The 20,645-nt window shown below is 39.6% G+C and overlaps 1 protein-coding gene across 1 annotated transcript in view; it reads left to right on the top strand.

Moving 5' to 3' along the window:
- The window catches only part of ASXL3 (ASXL transcriptional regulator 3), a 132,660-nt gene that overhangs the window by 5,029 nt on the left and 106,986 nt on the right, over window positions 1-20,645 (top strand). The window contains exon 3 of the mRNA XM_031066614.1: window positions 117-291. Coding sequence (XP_030922474.1) covers window positions 117-291 — 175 coding nt within the window. The remainder of the gene's footprint in view (window positions 1-116; window positions 292-20,645) is intronic.

Genomic DNA, 20,645 nt, shown 5'->3' on the forward strand with positions numbered 1-20,645 from the left:
GCTTTGTTGCCGGCGGTCGGGGCCACTGTGAGGCGGGACGGGAGGGGGAGAGACTGAGAGAGAGCGTGTGAGCCAGTCTGGGGCACAGAGTGTGCGAGGGACTCCGGAACGAGCAGAGAGAGCCGGGGCGTGTGTGCGAGGGAGCGGGCAGGAGCGCGGGAGTGCCCGTGCGGGAGCGGTGCGGGTGCGGGTGCCCGGCTCAGCCGGGCTGGCGGTCCGGGCAGCCCGCGGCTCTGCCGCCCGTCCCTGCCTGCCTGGAGAAGAGAAATACCTACGTCCCTTCTGCGCTGTGTGCGTGAGGAAATGCCTCTATTCTTTTCTTCTTAATGCGTGTGTGTGTGTGTGTGTGTATGTGTGTGTGTGTGTGTGTGTGTGTAAATACCCAGGGACCGTGTCTATGTCTGCAAAGTTCGTGCATCAGATATCCCGAGGAAATCCCTCCTTTTAATCTAGAGAAAAGTGAAGTAGCCGGGATTTGCCTTTTCATACCTTTAGTGGGGACAGGACAGGGGTGAGGGGCGTTAGAGACAACTCTGACCTGGGATTTCGCTTCACCCTCTCTACTTCCACCACGGAGCTGGGCAATGTCCAGGGCAATGTAACCCGCTTCTGGAAAGGCTCCGTGCCTCTGGAGACTCGGTCCATTCCCACTTCATTAAGAAACTGTCTCCCTTACCCTACTGTATCTGTTCTCATGATTCTGTATTACTGTTTCCTAAGTGTAACAGAGTACATCGTTCATGTTGTTTTCCCGTTTCGGAGTACGTCTGGGTTCTCTCTATTCGAGGAATTTTACAACAAATAGTTACGCACGGTACAGCACGTATGGTTGTACACGTCCGTATGCGTGTCTTCTGCAAAGTTGGGTCTGGTTCAGCTCCAGCCGAGTGCGTAGAAAGATGACAAAGCTGGAAAGATAGGCTGCTGGCTACTCTGCTTTTTTGTATCTACACGAACTTTATCTTTTATTCATCTCTGATACAGATTGAATTGTTTAAGTAACATGCCGTTACTAGTCTTGCATCTGTTTCTGGTAGTGGGTAATGCTATCTTATTCCTATTGTTTGTTTCGTGTATTTGTGAAGCACTTTCCTTGTAAAAATGTTTTCACCTCATTATATGAATTCCTAGATAGGAAGTTCAGCCTCTCTCTCCTACGTAAATAATTATAAGGTGTTAGACAGACACTACCTATAGATGTCTCTGTAAGCTGTATCGAGGTACTCTCATGGGCTTGGGCAGTGCTAAGTTCTGATGTGGCTTGTTATACATCCCCCAACATTTTGTAATAATGCAGCATTAGTGAAGATGCTCTGATATGGTGTCGCTACTGTACTCTCTTATTTCTCGTGATTGTGACAGAAGTTTCACTGCAGTAAAATACTCACCTTTGCCAAAGTAGTTTTGGCAGCAGATGTTGCTCCGGTACTTGTTTCTCCGTGCTCTAAGCTGGAAATGCATTCAAAAGTCTATAAAATACATCAAATTGCTATCCTAACTTTACTCTTTCAAGCTGCTGCTACAGTTACCATTGTAAGCCGTATTTTGTTTAACAAATGTGCATAAAGGAATTTATTGTGTATCGAGTAAAATTGCTGTTCCCATGTGGTCTAATACATGGAAAAGTTTAAAGCCTTTGGAGAACAAAGGCTGAGCCACTGCTGTGAAGAAGGGCTAAGAGTCTTATTTTCATGATGTCCTATTGCTTCACATTTCCCCCTAGAAGAGTAATGATTTGCTAAAATCAAGTAGCATGTAAGATGATACACTGCTGTATGTAAGTGGTGGAGATACACAAGGTCCACAGTGTGGTTTGTCCAGCCTCCTGGGGTTGCCAAGTTCTGCAGAGCTTGTCCCAAGTCTGTTATGTGAATGACATGTGCTGCTGCTCAGACCAACTACAGTCTTGCATTAGTCTTTGCTACTTGTACACAGTCACATATGTTTGCAAATCACTAGGAAAGATTCAAGCCGAAATTGCTGCTCCTTACAGTGTTTTATGTTAGGACCCTGATGGTTCATTATGACTTTGTTTTCTTGGGATACATCAATAATGTATTACTGCATGGTTTGATTAAATCAATTTCTTTTCACAGACAAGTAAACAATGAAGTGATTGATACATACTCACAAAAAACGACTCATGACTTACCTAGATCAATATGTTGTAAAATTGTGTACTGCTGAATTATTTTTAGGAAAAAGAGGGTGAATTAATGTATAGGACACTGTATGGATGTATACATTGTAGATTTTCTATAAAAGCTCTTACATTGCAACAATATTAGGCTTTCAAAGTGAAGTGCTAAAAAGTATGAAATTATACAGATAACATTGCAGGCATTGCTTTATCAGTCTGTTTTTCATGTCCATGTATTACAATGTGCACTTTAAATGATATGCTTTCATGCCAGTTTCCCAACTATTATAAGTACACTCACTAGAGCTGCAGAATTTTAATCATGTTTTCTTTGTTTGTTGTGAGGTGCTGTACTTAATTTTTTGTACACTTTTGAAACAGTGCTGAAGCAGATTTTCACTTTATTTCGATTGTACATATGCAGCTATTGTTAGCAGCACCCAGTAGCTTCCCAAATGCAAATGTTTCTATAGTTGCAACATGCCTATGAGGTTAAGTATTTTGACCTCTGCTTTACCCATGCAGAGTTGAGACATGGAAAGATTAAGTACCTTACTCAAAGCTGTTCAGGAAATCTGTGGGAGAGGTAGTTATGATACCAACAGCGTCTCTGTAGTAGTTCTGTTTCACAGTCGTAAAATCATCTTCCTTCTGTGGCTACACTTCTGCCTCATTCATTCTCTGTTACTACTTCTCTCACAGTAATTATGACAGAAATTGATATGGTCATGTCTCTGTATTCAATCTATATTGAAACTCGTAATGTACCGTATAATAGTTATGGATAAAAAGGAACACAAGAACTGGACTTGAGCCTGGAGTTGTTTCACAGCGCTCTGTTTGCCATATTCACAATGAAAAAAGCAGAAGTACTTCAGAAAAATATATTACATGACTGTCTTAAAACACATTGTAATGTGTAAGCGCTGAGGCTCCAGACTGTCAGTGTTGTTTTTACTCATTTTCAGTATTTGATTAAGGAGTCTTTGAAAACCTCCTGCAATGCAGTGTTTTTTCAAGCTGTTCTCTTAATTTTTAAAACATAAGCAGGAAAGGTCTCCCATTCTATTAATCTCTTACTGTAAATACCGTGTATGTGATACAGGCAATAAAGCAGGAGCCACTGGCATGCCCTCTATCAGAACTTGCATTTTATGGAAGAAGTCTCCTGCAGAGAGTAGAATCTTTCTGTCTGTGACACACTGCTTTTTTTCCTCATGCAAGTCTGCTTATCTTAGGGCAAGGCATAGCCCAGCTTACAAGCATTCCTGAGAAATGAACGCATGTGCAGGATCAATGGAATGGTGGCATACCACTAACAGTTCATGTTACAGAGCCCATTTTGTAGAACACACATTTTTATGGACAAAATTGCAACTTGTCTTTATAACCTGCCAAAGGGCATGTCTTTGATGTAGACCTGATATGTCAACTCACTTTGTACTTTGCAGCAGTGCAGACTACAGCAGTGCTTATGTATGACCTGGGCATTATCTCCATGCCAGTTTTCTGCTTTTTGTGTCTGATAGACTAAGATAGAACACTTAAAAGAATGAGAACAAAACAAAACCTTTCAAGGAAGGAGGAGAAACATCCTGTTTTTCCTTTGTCTCTTAGTTGATTCTCATTTGATGCAGCCGTATTGTTGTTTTCTGATCATACATGGAACTCATTAAAATTGTATAGAAAGGTTAAACACTTGAGTAGTTAAAGCAATTTGTAGTGATTCCTTTCAGATGAAAAATCTTCTGTTTAGCTTCACAAGGACTCTCAAGCTATTGCTGCAAGTCCTGAAATAGTGAATTCTGCCTCTTAAAAATTTAATGTCGTAAAATTCTGCATAAAAACTATTGAAATGAAAAATACCAAGAACAAAACATGCCCAAGGATACTCTGCCGTATAAAAACTGATGACAATTTTGAGTAGGCTGCAGTGATCCAACTTTTATCATTCGACTTCCAGACACAATCCATTGTTATTTGTAGGACTTCGAACCAAAGGCCTGAACAGAGTGAGTGGAGTGGTCATTTTGGGAATGCAGAGTTCAGAAGCACAGACCATCTGCCTGTGAAGGGTGATAGTTTATGGTAACATTTTAAAATCACTTCTTTATTAATAGCTTGCCCTTATTATTGCCCTTTCCTGTAAGTGGTATTTTGAAATGTAGTTGAATTAAGTCTCTGCCACAAGCTGACTATAAAGCAGAAGAAAATCCCAAGAATGAGAACAAGTAGTCCTTGTTTGGTTAATTGTGTGCTGGATCACTTCTCTAGTATTTTTGCTTTTTCTTCTCCAAATTTTGTTCTGAAAAAAAGGTTTTCTTGTGTTACTGAGGACTTATGTGCTTTCCAGTTCTATGGAGAGTCCTTGTGGTTCAGGTGACGTGTATATTGGGTGAGTAATATTCATATCTCAATTCATGTGTTTCTTGCAGTACTCTCCTGACAGGATCCAGCTCTTAACTGTTTCCTCTTGTAAACTGTAAGAAAAATACGCTAATTAATTAGGGAAACTGATGCTGGAAAAAAACATGAAAACCAGCCATTGGAATTGCTAGCTTGCATGCTGCTGTTTAATGTGGCTGGCTGTCTAAAAGCTCATTGTTACTTCATCTGCTATGCTGAGATAGTGTAGTTGAAACAGATCATGTTGCGCTATGGAAGTATTTTTGTATTGCATCTTCGTATTTGAAGACCACAAATGAAACAGAAAACTAGAAGAGTAACTTCTGCATAGCTAGACCATTGATGATAATCCCTTTGACTTTTATGTTAAGTCTTTGATTTTGGTGCTATAAATAACATTTAAAAGCATTGTGCTAAAGGAGCTTCATGTGTCTTTAAAAATGGAAAATTTGATATAACTTCGTTTTACGGTATTAAGGATTTCTTTGTTGTTGGCTTAACAGAGACCTGCTATTATTTCCATATTTGTTCTGAGTTAATTCTTTTTCAGACATGCAGAAACATTGTGGCTTGGGAAGTTTTGATGGCCTTTCCCTTTGATCCACAATCAATGCTGCTTTGAAGAACTGTATTTTAGTTTGGTTTGCTCTAGGGTTTCCTCCCGTTTGTTTTATTCAAAGTAATTTTTGCAGTTGTTAGACAAGGTTGAACTTGCACTTATTTTTTTTCCTACCTTCTGTGGTTTTGGTGTCAATAATTTATTTTGTTTGTGTGAAGTACCATTAATAAGTGTGGGTTTAGTATTTTTTGATTTAAAATAAATAAATAAAATCTACAAACAATGTCATCTATTTCAGCTCACCTTTTGCATTTTTCTAGGGTAGATTGAGAGAAATGAGATTTTAATGCTTTATCTTGAGACAGCCTTTTAACCCTTGGCATTGCAGACCTTTAGGTAGGCAAGAACCTTACCCAGGAATGGGACCTGTTTTCAGTAATGTCACATTATTTCTGTCAAAGCAGGGTAACATAGGAGAATACCCTAACAGGAACCTAAATATGAGCATTCCTCAATAGTGTGAAGGTGTTCTAAGTGCCATAAGGTATGATTTAATGTTCCCTGTTACAGTAAATATTTCCAGTGTTTTCTGGCTTACCTTTCTCTGTAGAAGAGCCAATATTTTCCTGACATACTGGATTTTCTGTTGATATAACCGTTCTAGTTTTTCTTCTTCCAAGAGTAGATTTGGTCAGTTGCATGTGCAACCACAGTGAAGTAGTTTCCACTAACCACACTCAAGACCCTAGCACCCTTCACAGCTGGGTAGGTTTGGACTTGCTAGCCCAGTTCACCAAGTCCTTGTATCCAAACCATGCCATTACAGCATCTTAGTCTGGACCAGGCAGCATGCTGTTCTTAAGGTGGAAAGCCAAACTTACTGTACTTCCTGCTGGAGCTTCTTTTGCTCTTTATACTGTGATCAGCAAATTACATTTATGTGGAGAATCATGCGCTAAACTTGACCTCTTGACTTTGGAGTAAAAATTTTTCTTTTGTTGTTTTTTTTTGATGGGTTTTTTGGTTTTTTTTTTTATGTTGTAAGCTTCAAAGTGTTTTCTGTTTTGTGGGGTGTGATGATGATGGTCTCGATATTCCCTGTAAATAGCAGTAACTAAATAGAGGCCTCTTTTTGTGCTGTGAAAATCTGGGAAAAGATGTGATTAGTGGAAATTTCATTATTGTTCCATGGGTTCCAGATGAAACTGAGCAAATCCTCCTTCTGAGGAACTTGCAGACTGAAGAAACCAAATATCTTAGCCTTCACTCTGGGTCAGCTTCCAATGCAATGGCAGAGCAATAAGCATTACATCCTGGTACAGGCCATTTGCTCATCCTGTGAGTTTAGGTAGCAAATCCTTGTGCTGCTCAAGCACAACAGATCGGTCATAAGTGGTTCATTTAATCACTTACCAACTTTAAATGACAATTAACATCCCCACAGAATCCCAAATTGTTGACATACTGGCCCTCTGAGGCTGCTCTCTTTCTGGGAGGTCCTGCCAAATAGTTTTCTGTTGCTGGAGTTCCTGTCTTGGGAGAAGATATTCTTGCTGGGGATGTAAAATGGTAAAGAGGTGCCTACTGATTACTTGCAGCTAATCTTGGTTTGAAAGGATGACCTACAACTTTCTGAATGGTGATAGGGCTCTAGCACAGACATCAAATGAGTGTCAGGAGACAGATAAACCTTCTGGCAGTACATGCTGGCGCTTTTTTGATGTCAGTGCACTGATTGTGGTTAGGGGTGGCACTTAGTGTTGAAGGCGTCTAGAGGAGCTCCATTAACTTTGGTTCAAGCAAGCTCTGGTGTTTGTGACATTGGAACAGGAACATCTGGGTGATCTGATATTTTAATCCTTGGACTTATGAGTTCAGCTCCATAATTTCTTGAGCTCAGCGGGACAAAATCTGTGGACCCTGGCATGTGACTTTCCTCAATATTGGAGGACCTTTTACTTGAGGTTTTTAACATATGGCATCCAGCTTTTGCATTGCAGCTTATGACTGACGTGGCCTCCTGTACCTCAGGTGTCTAAGATTTGCTTTGTAGTGTAGCATCGAGTTTTGTTTCTGTCTGACAGCATTTGCCAGGATCAGCAGCCAGACTGCTGATCAGACTGCAGTCTGTTGCTCTAGCATCATCAGACTCATTAGACTATTTGGGTTATAGTCCTGTGTAGAAGATATTCCTGGTCACGCCCTAGATTATTGTTCACAATTTTTGATCACCAGAAAGTAATTTGTTTAGAAGGCACATATTACATGCTGTGTTTTGAAATGTGTCCTCTTCTATGCATAGATTGGTCTAGACAAGCTTGTGAGGAGAATCTCCTCACTGCTTGTAGTGGGTTAGCTCTAGAGATCATTATCCTGTGGGTGACAGTTGCATCCTATAGAACATAGCCTGACTTACAGATAACATTTCCTACAACTCCAGAAGTGTTCCTCGAGAGACAAGATTCTGAGCTACTAAGTTATTTGCTTTGGAGAATTCAAGGCTATTTTCTTTCTTTTTTGTGATTTTGCTTAGATCTTGTAGACAGACAGAATTAGGAATTAAATGAATCAATCAGGGTTTGTAATTGTTTTATCCTAGTTAACTTCCCATGTAACTTAACATCTAGGGAAGGAAAAGAGCCTTACCTGAAGTATTTATCAAACATTTGAAGGTCAAAGTTTGATTCCATTAGCTGACTCTTAGCAGCCTGGAAAACCTGCCTAACTGTGTAGTGGTTCACATATTTGGTGAGATGTCTGTCTAGAGTCTAGTAAATTACAGTCTCATTCATGTCCCACATGATTTGTTCCTACTTTTGTGACTTGAACCTTTTTTTTTGTATAAGATGAGGCTTTACCACTATCATTGTGTTACCAAAGTACTTAACTATTTTTCATTAAGTGATACCATCTGGTTTGATTATTTCTTTTTCTGTTCTATAAATTGAAACTGAATGTCTGTTGATATCTAATTTTAGATAAATGTTAATTCTTTTTATGCCTCAAAATTCCCAGTTATCCATCACCTGCTGGCACTGCTGTATCAGTGAAGCATGTGACATTCCATGTCACTATGCCTGCCTGCCAATATTACCTAGCAAGGGTAAGAGGAAAAAATAGACCCCTATTTTCCATAGCCTGCTGTCATTCTTCTGGACCAAGATTCTGGCAGCTATCTCAAAATCATTACATTCTCTGATCATACTAGCTTCTTTAATCTCATTTGGAATTTCTGTAATTTAGAAATTCCAGACTGATAGGACCAATGAGAACCTCTTTGGAACTTTGTGTTTCAGTTGAGAAACGTATGTTAATTAAAGCATTACTTTGATAGAAGGTGGAGTTGGAAAGAGCCTCAAGGTCACCTTGTCTGTTCACACTTGAAAAGGAGTCATACAACCCCAGTAAGTTTTAGTTTTGTGAAATCAATAAAATTACTAACTTTTATTACTGATAGGAACTGTGACTTGTCTGGCTTTGCCAGAATCTGCTTTTTTAGTGAAAATTTATATTCTGCTTTAAAAAATGGGAGAACTAAGAAAATAAAATTATTAGGAAAAGTTGTCCAATGAGCATGGTTTAGAATTCAGATGCATTGTGGTTTTTTTGACAGTGACTAGACAGAAAACATCAATTTTCTAGTACAGATGGAGAATTCTTTATCCAGTTAATGGTTCTCATTCATATTTTCTGGGTTTTTGAGGCAATTTGGGCTTAGTCTCTTGATTTTTTTTTGAGAGTTTGATGCAGCAATGCTGCAGCAGATTTTTACATATAGCAGTAGTGCTTAATGCATTCTAATCTATTCCATAATTTGTTTCATTTGTAACACAGATTTTTGAGACATTTTGCAAGTACATGTCTTCTGTTTTAAAAATTAAAATGGAGAATAATATAGTGAGGCTCGTCATCTAGGTGTGAAAAAAAGCTCAGAATTCACTGTAGAAGAAATCTTCAAATAATGGACTATTAAAGAGATGTTAATGCCTTTTCGTTGCTGGTTTCAGGATGACCCATGGCTCCACAGGTATGTGCCTTCCTGAAGGTGGTCTCCTGAGCAACAGCTAAAGTGTTTTTTGCTAGATATCCCAGGGGGAATATTTGGTGGGAGGGAAGAATAAGGATTAAATGTATTGGTGTGGTGCCTTGAATTCCTGTCTTGTAGTTCTAATCATATCTATACCTATATCTATATATATAAATGTATATGTATGTAGATTTTCAGGTACTGGGTCACAGGCCTGTGAAACTGACTGGGAAAATCACAGAAATGAGGCTACATGCTTGGGACATTTGATCTGTCCATAATGAGCCTCAGAATCCTTTGAGTAGACAATTTTCAATAGCAAGAAATAGATGCTGTTCCCAGTTTCATCTTGAAGTCAGATTTTTCATGCTAAAATCCTGTTCCTCCAGTCAATGTTCAGGGATCAGCTGACACAGTGCCAACTTCCCCTGTTGCTTTTGGAATGATAGCTACCCATCTGAGTGGAATGTCAGGGATAACCAACCCTATGACTTTGTCTTGGACTGATGTCCCTGGTCTTTAGAAAAAGTCTGTTACTGAAATCTGTGCTTTTTGGAGCACAGGATTGGCTCCCAAGGAGCAAACACTGAAAAAAAATGGAATTACTGCTTGGAGCCATCTTGAATGCTACAGTTGTCTTATGAGGAAGGATCTTCCCCGCTCTTTGTAATAACAGTGTTCCAATGACAGTGAGCCCCACTAAGTGGTTGTGATGTTAAAACATGCTCTGGCTTGGATTTGTAGAAGCACTTCAGAAGTAGAGGGCTGTGGCTTCTCGAGGTAGACTTGCACATTTTTATCGGTCTGTCTGTGCAAGTTACTGCATGCCTTTGATACATGTATCGGTGACGATTGTTGCATTCACTGAGTACCTCCGCAGGAGCTTCTCAGTACCTGCTCTGCTGATCCACCCGTGGCAGTAAATGTTTGATGCTCACTGCAACCATTGTGGGTTGTTAATTTATCCTCCTGTCCCAGCAGCACTTGAGGAGGAGGCTTCAGAGCTCTCCCATGGCTGTCTGGGGAGTTTTCCCGTGAGAGGGAATGTAAGTATGGGAGCATTATGAACAAACAGTTGAACGGCTGGCTGAAGGATGCAGGATATGATGCAAGAAAGTAACAATAATAAGGCTTTGAGAATAAAGTCAGTGTCTGAGCAGCAATTTTAGCTATTGTGTTTCATGGACTCCAGAAAGGTAGTCTTTCAGGTGGCTTGTGAACTACACAGTGAAAAAATCAAAAAAAGATGAGGAGCTATAAAAAAATTGGAGTAATGTAGTCTAAACAGTTGATCAAAAATATTATGTATATCCATACATAATATTTGAGAGTTAGATCAGAAAAGCGTTGTCTTACTGACTTTTAATCTGTTTGATAAAATGAACAGACCAAAAAACGATCTAAGATACCTTAGTAAAAATAAATAAAATAGTAATAAAAATATTTGTTTCTTCAGGGACCTGTTTTGTTGGGTTTTTTTGGTTTTTTTTCTTGTTTCTTGGTTTTTTTTTTTTTTTGTTTTTGTTTGTTTGTTTGTTTGGTTTTTTGTTTGGTTTTTTGGTAGATTAATATTTAATTAAATAATTGTTATTTTGCATAATAGAACAGTTTTTTCTCCAGCAGTTCATAGGGTTAGCTACTTGCTTGGAAATAAGCTGTTTGACACATTATCAAACCTTTCTAATCATACAAGAACAGGTTGCCTGGAGCCTGGAGAAGTTGTGAATGCCCAGTCCCTGGAAGTGCCGGGTTGGATGGGGCTTTGACCAATGTCATCTAGTGGAAGGTGTCCATGCCCAAGGCAGGGCCATTGAAACCAGATGATCTCTAAAATCCCTGCCAACCCAAACCATTCTATTGTTCTACAATTCTCAGAATCTGTAACACTTCCATTAAGTAAAAAAATAACATGACAATAATATCTCTGTTATTGTTAGTCAATTTTAACTGTCCTTGATGAGGAGAGACTCAGTTTCATACTGTAATTTTCTCGTGCTAATTCATTTTATTAGTGTCTGAGCTGTAGGAGAATGTTTCAAGCTATTTAAAGTAATGTTAAATAGAGTGAAATAACGCTCCTGTCTTCATTTTGAGCCAGATCTACAAAAGTGGCAGCTTGGATAAGTGAGGCTGGTATGTATGCATGGTGGTTGGGGAAAAGAAAGGTTCTGAAAGAGCTGCAAAGAGAATAAAAGGTTAAGAAAATTTAAAAAACAGTGCACCTGTTCGCTGTTATCTGCATTGTTGGAGCTGTTATGGCAAGAAGCTTCATGTGTGAGTTCAAGTGTTGTTAAATGTTGAATTTAATTTTATAGAAAGATATATGTGTGAAGGAAGAGGGAGGGGATCTGGGAATTCTGAGAATTAATGTTCTGAAAAAAAAAAGAGAGGTTTTAAATGCTCTGTCCATACATAATAATAGTTATGGAGCTTATTACTTTTAGCACTTGCATACATTTTCTGGGATTCGTAGGAGAGAATGAAACTGGGTTTATGTCTGTTGGCATGTCATGTGGTGAAAAGAGTGTGTGCCTGGGTGATACCGATGTAATCCTGGGGAGGTAAATTACAGTACTGCATTGGGCAGCAATGGAGAAAATGGAGGTGTTCTTGTACCAATGAGAAGTAGAATAGCAAGGATAGTGAAAGAAGTAAAAAAATCTGACTGACAATGAAAAAAATAAGGAAAAAGCCACAATTTCTGAATTCAGTGATAAAATCACATATTATTTGTTTATTTATTAATTTTTCTACCATTTCACTTAATTGTATCATCAGCTAAAGTCCCTAAACTTTCATCTTTAAAGTTTGAATTTTTCTCAGACTTTAAAAGGATTTCAATAAAATACCAAGATTAAAAAAAAATTAGTCTGTCTTTTCTTCTTTGTAAAATGCAGGGCCTTTGTCTTGGAAATAAAATACTGTGTTTACATGATGTTACATTCAGTGTTTTTTTAGAACAAGTTGTACTGTGGTCTATCTTGGCTAAAGGAGTGTTGTTGAAATAATAAATAATGCCCTTGAAATAAATTAAAAAGAAAACCAATTTGTCATCTGAAATATTTTCTCATATTTGTCATCTGAAATATTTTCATTTGGTAGTAAGATCTCCTATTAGAATTTTCAGAATCTCTTTGAAATTATCTTGCCCATATTATTACTAGAGCAACAACAATAAAAAAAGATCTAGATTCTCCCATTGGAGACTGTAGGTCCAAGGCCATCTTGGGCACAGTGACCATGAGATGTTCTCAGAGAAGTAAGGAGGGGGTTCACCAAAACTATCTTGGACTTCTGGAGGGCAGACTTCAGCCTGTCCAGGACAGTGGTTCAGAGATCATCTTGGGAAACAGCCTTTAAAAACAGAGGGGCCCAGGAAGGCTGGACATACTTCTAAGAAGGAAATCTTGTAGGCACAGGAGCAGGCTATCCCTAGGTGCCCAAGAATGAGCCATCAGGGAAGACTGGCCTGGCTGAACAGGGAGTTTTCACTGGACTTGGAGAGAAAAAAAAGAGTTTATAAACTTCAGAAATAGGGGCAGACAACTCAAGATGAGTACAAGGATGTCATCAGGTCTTGTAGAGGGAAAACTGGATTGGTGAAAGCCCAGCTAGAACTCCATGTTGTCACCACTGTGAAAGATAATACAAAGTGTTTTTATAAATACATTAACAACAAAAAGAGGGCCAAGGAAAATCCCCATCCTTTATTGGGATGCAAAGGGGAACATTGTAACCAAAGATGAGGAAAAGGCTGAGGAGTTTGATACCTTCTTTTCCTCAGTCTTCAGCAGAAAGACCCAACACCCTCCAGGCAGCTGGCCTGAGCTGGTAGGGAGGGACAGGGAGCAGCCAGAGCCCTGCTGTGATCCAGGAGGGACAGCCAGTGCCCTGCTGTGATCCAGGAGGGACAGCCAGTGTCCTGCTGTGATCCAGGAGGGAGCAGCAGTGCCCTGCTGTGATCCAGGAGGGACAGACAGTGTCCTGCTGTGATCCAGGAGGGAGCAGCAGTGCCCTGCTGTGCCAGCTGACACCAGTCTGTGGGGCCGGATGGGATCCACACCAGGTACTGAGGGAGGTGGCGGAAGAGCCAGGCCACTCTCCAGCATTTGTCACCAGTCCTGGTCAACCAGAGAACTGGAGAACTGGCCAGTGTGATGCCCACCTGCAAGAAGGGTTGGAAGGAGGATCTGGGGAACTACAGGCCTGTCAGCCTGACCTCAGTGTCTGGGAAGGCACCATCTTGTAGCACATAGGGGATCTGTAGACAACCAGGGGATCAGGCCCAGATAGAGCAGGTTTAGGAAAGTCATGTCCTGCTTGACCCACCTGATCACCTTTTTATGGCCAGGTGACCAGTCTACTGGATGTGGGAAAGGCTGTGGATGTTGTCTACCTGGATTTCAGTGAAGCCTTTGATACTGGCTCCCACAGCATTCTTGTGTAGAAACTGTCTGCTCATGGCTTTGATAGGTACACTCTTCACTGGGTTAAAAACTGGCTGGATGGCTCAGCCCAGAGAGCAGTGGTGAATGGTGTTAAATCCAAATGGTGGCTGGTCACCAGTGGTGTTCCCCCCAGGGCTCAGTTTTGGGGTCAATATTGGAGCCATCCATTTTAGTATATTTTAAAATGATTTGGATGAGGGGATTGAGTCCACCACCCTCAGTGAGTTTGCAGATGACAGCAAGGTGGGTGGGAGTGTTGATCTGCTGGAGGGCAGGGAGGCTCTGCATGGGGATCTGGACAGGCAGGATCAATGGGCTGAGGCCAGTGGTGTGAGTTTAACAAGGGCCAGGTGCCAGGTCCTGCACCTGGGTCACAACAACCCCAGGCAGTGCTACAGGCTCGGGAGAAGAGTGGCTGGAATGTGACCCAATGGAAAAAGAGGGGGTGGTGGTTGACCGTGGCAAAACATGAGCCATTGTGTGCCCAGGTGGCCAAAAACGCCAGTGGCATCCTGGCCTGTAACAGAAATCACCTGGCCAGCAGGATCAGGTCAGTGATTGTCCACCTGGTACTCAGCACTGGTGAGGCCTCACCTCAAATCCTGTGTTCAGTTCTGGGCCCCTGAATCCAGGAAGCACACTGAGATGATGGAGTGAGATTAGAGAAGGGCAGTGGAACTGGGGAAGGATCTGGAGCACAAGTGTGATGAGGAATTGGGGTTGTTTATCCTGAAGAAAAGGAGGCTCAGGGGGGACATTATCATTCTCTACAGCCACCTGAAAGGAGGATGTAGCCAGGTTGGGGATGGTCTCCCAGGAAACCAGCAACAGGACAAGAGGAAATGGCCTTGGGCTGCACCCGGGGAGGTTCAGGTTGGACAATGGGAAGAAATTTTTCACTGAAACATATTTAAGCATTGGAACGGACTGCCCAGGAAATGGTGGAGTCACCATCCCTGGAAGTGTTCAGAAAATTCCTGGACATGGCACTCAGCGCTGTGGTCTAGTTGACAAGGTGGTGTTTGGTCAAAAGTTGTTGCGGATCTTGGAGGTCTTTTCCAACCTTAGTGATTCTGTCATTCTGATTGTTTCAAAGGTAGAGTATGAAGTCAGTAATTACACCAGAAACCCAAACTGAGGCACTGTAATTTTTCCCTATAGCTAAAATAGATTATTCTTCCATAGACCTAAAATGTATTATTGTCAACTTCTAAAACATTAAATACTAAAAAGCCTAAACCCCATAGATGTTGAATTTATTTGCCAGTAGCATTTCCTAGAACTGACAATTTTTAATCTTACGTTTGCTGAGGAGATGTGACTTTGAGAATACTCAGATCATCATGTGTACCTATGTTGTTTCTCATAGAAAAAGCAAAGAACCCATGACAGAATATACTGTATAACAGCCGTGTTTTACTCTCTGTTTCTTTGCCTTTCTTGGGTTACAGTTACCATCCTGTAAGGCAACAGTTCCTCTGTTCAGTGTATAGTGAGAAGTCTTGGGATAAAAAATGTACAATGATATTAGGGACCCCTAAAAATAGAAGCTTGTCTTGAATAGGAAGCCCAGCTTTAGGAGACATCTCTGCATTTACATTCCCTAGTAAAATCCTCCGTGATTCCCCTTTGTTGAGCAATGACTTAGCTGTGATTCTGGAATTAGAGCATGGTAGTTGCATGATGTGTGTGGGTGATGGCCATTTCACACTGTAACCTGACCAGTCCAGTCCTGCTTGACTTGGTGGGGTCAGCCAGTCTTGCAGCTTGAAATAATTCCTTTAGGCAGAGTTGGGAGTTTGGAACCTTCACAACAATTGCAGATTATACTGAACAGTTTCAGGTTGTACCCCCGTGGGGAAAGACATGTTCTGTATTTTGTTTCGAGATCTGATTGCAAACTGTTGGTTTAACAATCAGCATTTTGTCTCTTCATGAACTCCAGCCTTGAATTCACTGTTCACTTTTCTCCTTTATAGACTGGAGGTCCTATTGAATTTGTTCACCTGTGCCAAGTGATTGCTCCTCTTGGTTTTAATCTCTAAGGAAAATCAGCATCCAGCTGGTAGACAGTTGTACTGATGAGAACCCATTGATTTTTCTCTCCTATACACTTACCATCAATAAGAAATGTCCTTAGCTTTCACAATACTTTTTCCCTGCCATAATGTTGCCCTGTTACCTGACTGTCAAGACTGGTCTCAGTTGCTGTTCACGTTGAATGTGGATGTGATTAACAGCCTGATAAAAATGTTTAAGTCAATATTTGAGAAGCCTAGATAAAGATAACACTTTATCATGAGAGCTTTTTAATAATGTGTTCTGTTTGATGTACACCAATGGTAAGGAATTGCTGTTTTTAACAAAAAACCCTTTTTTATGAAGGGATTTTTTTATTAAGCAGTGTTCAGAAAAGGAGATTTTAGAAAATACAGAATGTTCATGTTCTGGTCTTGGGGAAAAATAATTCTTCTCTTTTTAACAGAACTTTTGCTTATCATGTTGGTGGTTGTTTGGTTTGGTTGGTTTTTTATTTCACTACAGTATTATTTGAAGTATTTTCTTCCATAAGAAGAAGCAAGCAGCATGTAAACAAAACATTCTGTGTGCATTTCTCCAAAGTGATAAGTTTTTAAAATATTATTGCCTTCAGTTTAGGATGGTCAGATTCTTTTACAAGGTCCCTGGGAAGAAATGAGCGCATAACTTCTCAAATTTTGAAAAAAACCGTTTATACATCTTATACAAACCTAGATGCACAGCCATTATATACTCTCACTAATCTGCCTGTGTTGTGACAAATGTTTCTTGGTAATAGTGTTAAATAGTGAATTTTTTAAACCTTTAAACAGATGCTACCAAAAATCGATATAAACCAGCAATATGGACTTCAGTTTTACAATAAGTGATGTGTTTAAGAGGACAAGTGTGGGTGGACTTTGGTGATGAGTTGGGGGAAGGGACCATGTGGAAACACTGCTAAGAAGGACTGAACAAATAAGTGACACGAAGTGGATATGAGTTACTGAGCTGCAAAATATTCTCCTATTTTTGAAAATCTTAGATGACTAATTGTCAACCATGCCATATGTAAGTAATGTAGGCTTCCAAACTTGTGGCAGTTAAAACTGCTAAGCATCCCACTCCAGCCCTTTGTTATATTCTGTGTACAAGTCAGTACTGAAGACTAATCTCTTATGACATTAATCGTCTCATGAGGAGAAACGGAATAAATCACAGTAGCCCTTCCTCTCTTCACTCATGAAGATAAATGCCATAACATGATGGCTGATCTTTGTTATGACACTAACCATTATATATTTAACAGAGATAGCAAAATCTCACTGACAGCTAACAAAAGAATTCTCTCTTTATACATTTTTGAGAAGGCTGTATTTCTTTAGTTAAAAACATGACTTATCATATCTATTCTCAGAGCAATTTAAGCAGTAGATCTGGATTGTGCCAGTGAACTGTACTCTGTACATAATGATGTCATGATTCAGACTAATGAAACCTGATGTGAAGTAATTGTGCAGGCTTTGGAAGGAAAAAAAGGTGCATAACATGCAAAGGCTCTTAACTCTGCTCTTTTCTATTGTCTGTTCGGACAAGAAGCAATACTGTCTTGTTTAAAATGAGCAACACTACTCCCTCCCCCCAAAATCAAGCCATTGATTTTGGATCAAAATTTTTCATTTTGTGGAAATTTTGGTTTGCCTTTTTCATTTTGTGGAAATTTTGGTTTTCCATTTTCCCTCAGTACTTGAACAAGTGGACTCAGGGAACTTAAAGAACTGAAAGTGGGTTTCTGTTGTGTCTGTGATTGCAAGGGACTTCTATTGTTTTCAGCTTTATCACTTGCTGTGCACCTCTCAGAAATTTAATTCTGTGTTTTCCATGCATTGTAGTCTTTCTTTCTGGGATATTAAGAAGAATTCGTAGTTATGTTCTGCATGTCCATTTGCCTATTATTTTGAAGGGTGTATCATCCTGTGAGTGAGGAACAGTCCAGACAAATGAGTTGTGAAATTTATGCACTTCCCTTCTGAGGTTAGGAGGACCAGTGTGACTTATCCTGGTTGTTCACCAAAACAGCAAAATATGCTGTAAACTTCCTGAGCTAATTTCTTGCCATCTATCCCACACAATTAAAATGGAAGTATAATTTTTATGGTTTTGTGTTTGCTGTCATTAGACATTCTATAAACATAAATATATTCATGGTGCATCAGTGGAATCAATTTTAGTTGCAGCATTAAACTTCTCCTTTTAGTGAGCAATTTTACAAGGATGAAATGCTTAAAATTGTCAAAACTAATATGTAAGAATATTTATGTAGAATTCATAGTTTAAAATATTTTGTGTTCTATTTTCTCTTCTGTTTTCTCCTGTTTTCTTTTTCGCCTTCTAGATATCTTAGATCTGTATCTTTAGGACACTGTCTAACAAGATAAGCTCTGATAGTAAACCAATGGCAAGAAAATCAGCACAACTGTCACTTCCTGTTAAATTTGGTACATTCATGGACTAGCCAGTAGGAATTTTATTTCTCACATTAAAAGTAACCCTTAGACATTATGCTTGCCTGAGGAAAATAAAGCGATGAAAGCTTCTGAAACAAAGATATTTTCATTCTCTTTGTTGATTTTTCTGTAAAGTTTTGCTCTTTGTAATTTTTTTATCCTACTATGCTGAAACATAAGTTATACAGCAAGCCTTTCAGTGCCTCAGAAAAATAAAAATCTGTATCATCTTCCAACAGAGAAAACAGCATATATGGAAACAAATATATTTAGGAATGGTGTTTCTTCATTTTATAGGGGTTTTTTGTTCCTTTAGTAGTGATGAATGTATTCACACTGATAGCAGTTCTTACCTCTGTTATCTGTAATGTAAAGGAAGCTGACAGGGCCTGGTATCCATTCAGCTATCCATTTTTTGTGCCAAGTAGGTGCCAAAGGAGGATTTTTATCCCTGCCACAATTAGAGGTGTTTCAGGAAAATGGCCTATCTGTACACTGAATGAGTACAGATTTCAGTAACACTTTTGGATGGTAGTTTTTTTGCTCCTTATGTCTCTTCTCTGAAATAATGATTGGTAGTTTTAAAAGTTTTGACTTAGGTTTTCCAGCTGTGTCAGTGCTGGTGAAGCTTCTACTGTAAACTAAGTAGGCAAGAGAATGTGGTCCACAAGCCAGAGGTGGTGTACATCACAATTTGTCCTGTCAGCACCTAAGAGCTGCAGTGTGCTGCCAGCAAGGTGCCAGTGCTGAGTACCTATGCAGCACTTGTGTGCCTGTGTGCAGGTTTGGGGGAACCCATGGCATGAGCTGCATCTGTATGAATGCACTCATGTTTGAGGGGGTAGAGGACATAGGAATATCCTGTAGGCTTGTACTGTGGTAAGGAAGGGAAGAAAGGTATTTGGGTTGGGATGTGGGCAGGTGGGAGATACACAAGTTAGGGTTATTGGAACACTTCAGAAGATGAGAGCATCAGTTTGAGAGTAGAGAAAGGCTGGGCACAGTGAGAGGCAGTGGAGTATTGGAATAGGAAGCAAGGAGAGGTATGGTTTGCATGGCTAAGCAGAACTGGTGCTGAACGTGGCACTGTCAGAACTGAGGAGTCATTCTGGGAATCTGGATGCTCCATTGCTTGAACTGAAATCATTGTTACTAATCCTGCTGCTAATAGTGGAACCCATACTGGGATAGCAAGTTTGATACCATGCTCACTGGGATATCTTTGATCCTGATCTTAGAAATCTGATTGGATTCTGTCTGCTCCCTAGGTTCATCCTGCTAGTCACAGAGGTGTTTATGGATGTGTCCTGATAGAGCCTGTCAGTGAAAGTTCCTGGTTGTTTGGACAGGCTGATTGTATTAGTAAAGAGAGAAATATAAAGGTTTCCATTTTTTTTTAGTACGTTAGACCAGCTCAATAAGTTATTATAATAAGTCAATTGTTCAGAGCTAAACACTTTACCCTACATTTTCTGTTGTGATGTAAGAGACTACTAGCAATAGCAGGATGGCACTGCTGTTAGAGCTTGTGCCTTTTAAAGGAATAGCTCAACTGTATGTTAATTTTAACTGAATTGTAATACAATTTCTTTTGAATTCAAAATGTCAAGAGTACAGTTTATCTGGAATTTCCAAAGCTGCCTTTATATCAATTTGAAATATGACATTGTAAATAAATTTTGGAAAGAACAATAAAAGTTTCAGACATCTTGGAACAAGCCTCAAATGTTCCAGTTAAAGCAACGGCATGGACAAAAAAACTATTCAGCTTCTTTCTTGCTCTTTTCTTTCGTTCAGTATTTTAGGAGATGATGATAATGTCTTAGGTATCTGGCAGGTTAGCAAAGCTGGATGGTTTCAGACCTACTTGCAAATTCTGCAGTAGAAATTCTCTTGCGGGAAACACTTGCCCAGTTGTTCCCTATAGTTCACACTAAATGAGCAGCAAAATGCTTTTCACTGAAAGAGAGCTGGGGAAAATTACTTTATGAGTGTGCTTTAAGCTTTTTGAGTTCTGTTGGTCAGTAGCATTTCCTCTGAACCTAAAAAAAGTGTGGACTAGCAAGTATGGACAAAACTGATGTTAAAACTTAATATGTTTTGGTATTTTTTATGTTATGGTATTTTTGGTATTTTATGTTTTGGTATTTTATTTTTTGTTATGTTATGTTTTGGTATTTTTTCATGTTATGGTATTTTTTTATGTGTTCCTTTGTTATTGATAGGACATCTTTATTCCTTTTCTTGCTTGATGTTTCTTTTCTTGCTTATCTGTAGTGTCAAGTGGATTATAAAGACAAATTTATAGCGTGGAGCATACAGAGAGTGAAATGCCTTATGAAATGCACCGTCTTCTACTTAGATCTTATAATTTCCTTATTGTAATTCCAACTGCTCGAAGACAAAAGTCCTACCAGGAGAATTATTACTCCTGTTTCAAGTTCTTTTAATATTTTAGTACCTGCAAACCACTCTTTACCTTTCTCTTGATCACTTTCAGCAAGAGTTCTGTGAATACCTATTTGAGAACTTGTGTTGT

Source organism: Geospiza fortis, unplaced genomic scaffold (assembly GCF_000277835.1).
Source record: "Geospiza fortis unplaced genomic scaffold, GeoFor_1.0 scaffold53, whole genome shotgun sequence".
Lineage (NCBI taxonomy): Eukaryota > Metazoa > Chordata > Aves > Passeriformes > Thraupidae > Geospiza > Geospiza fortis.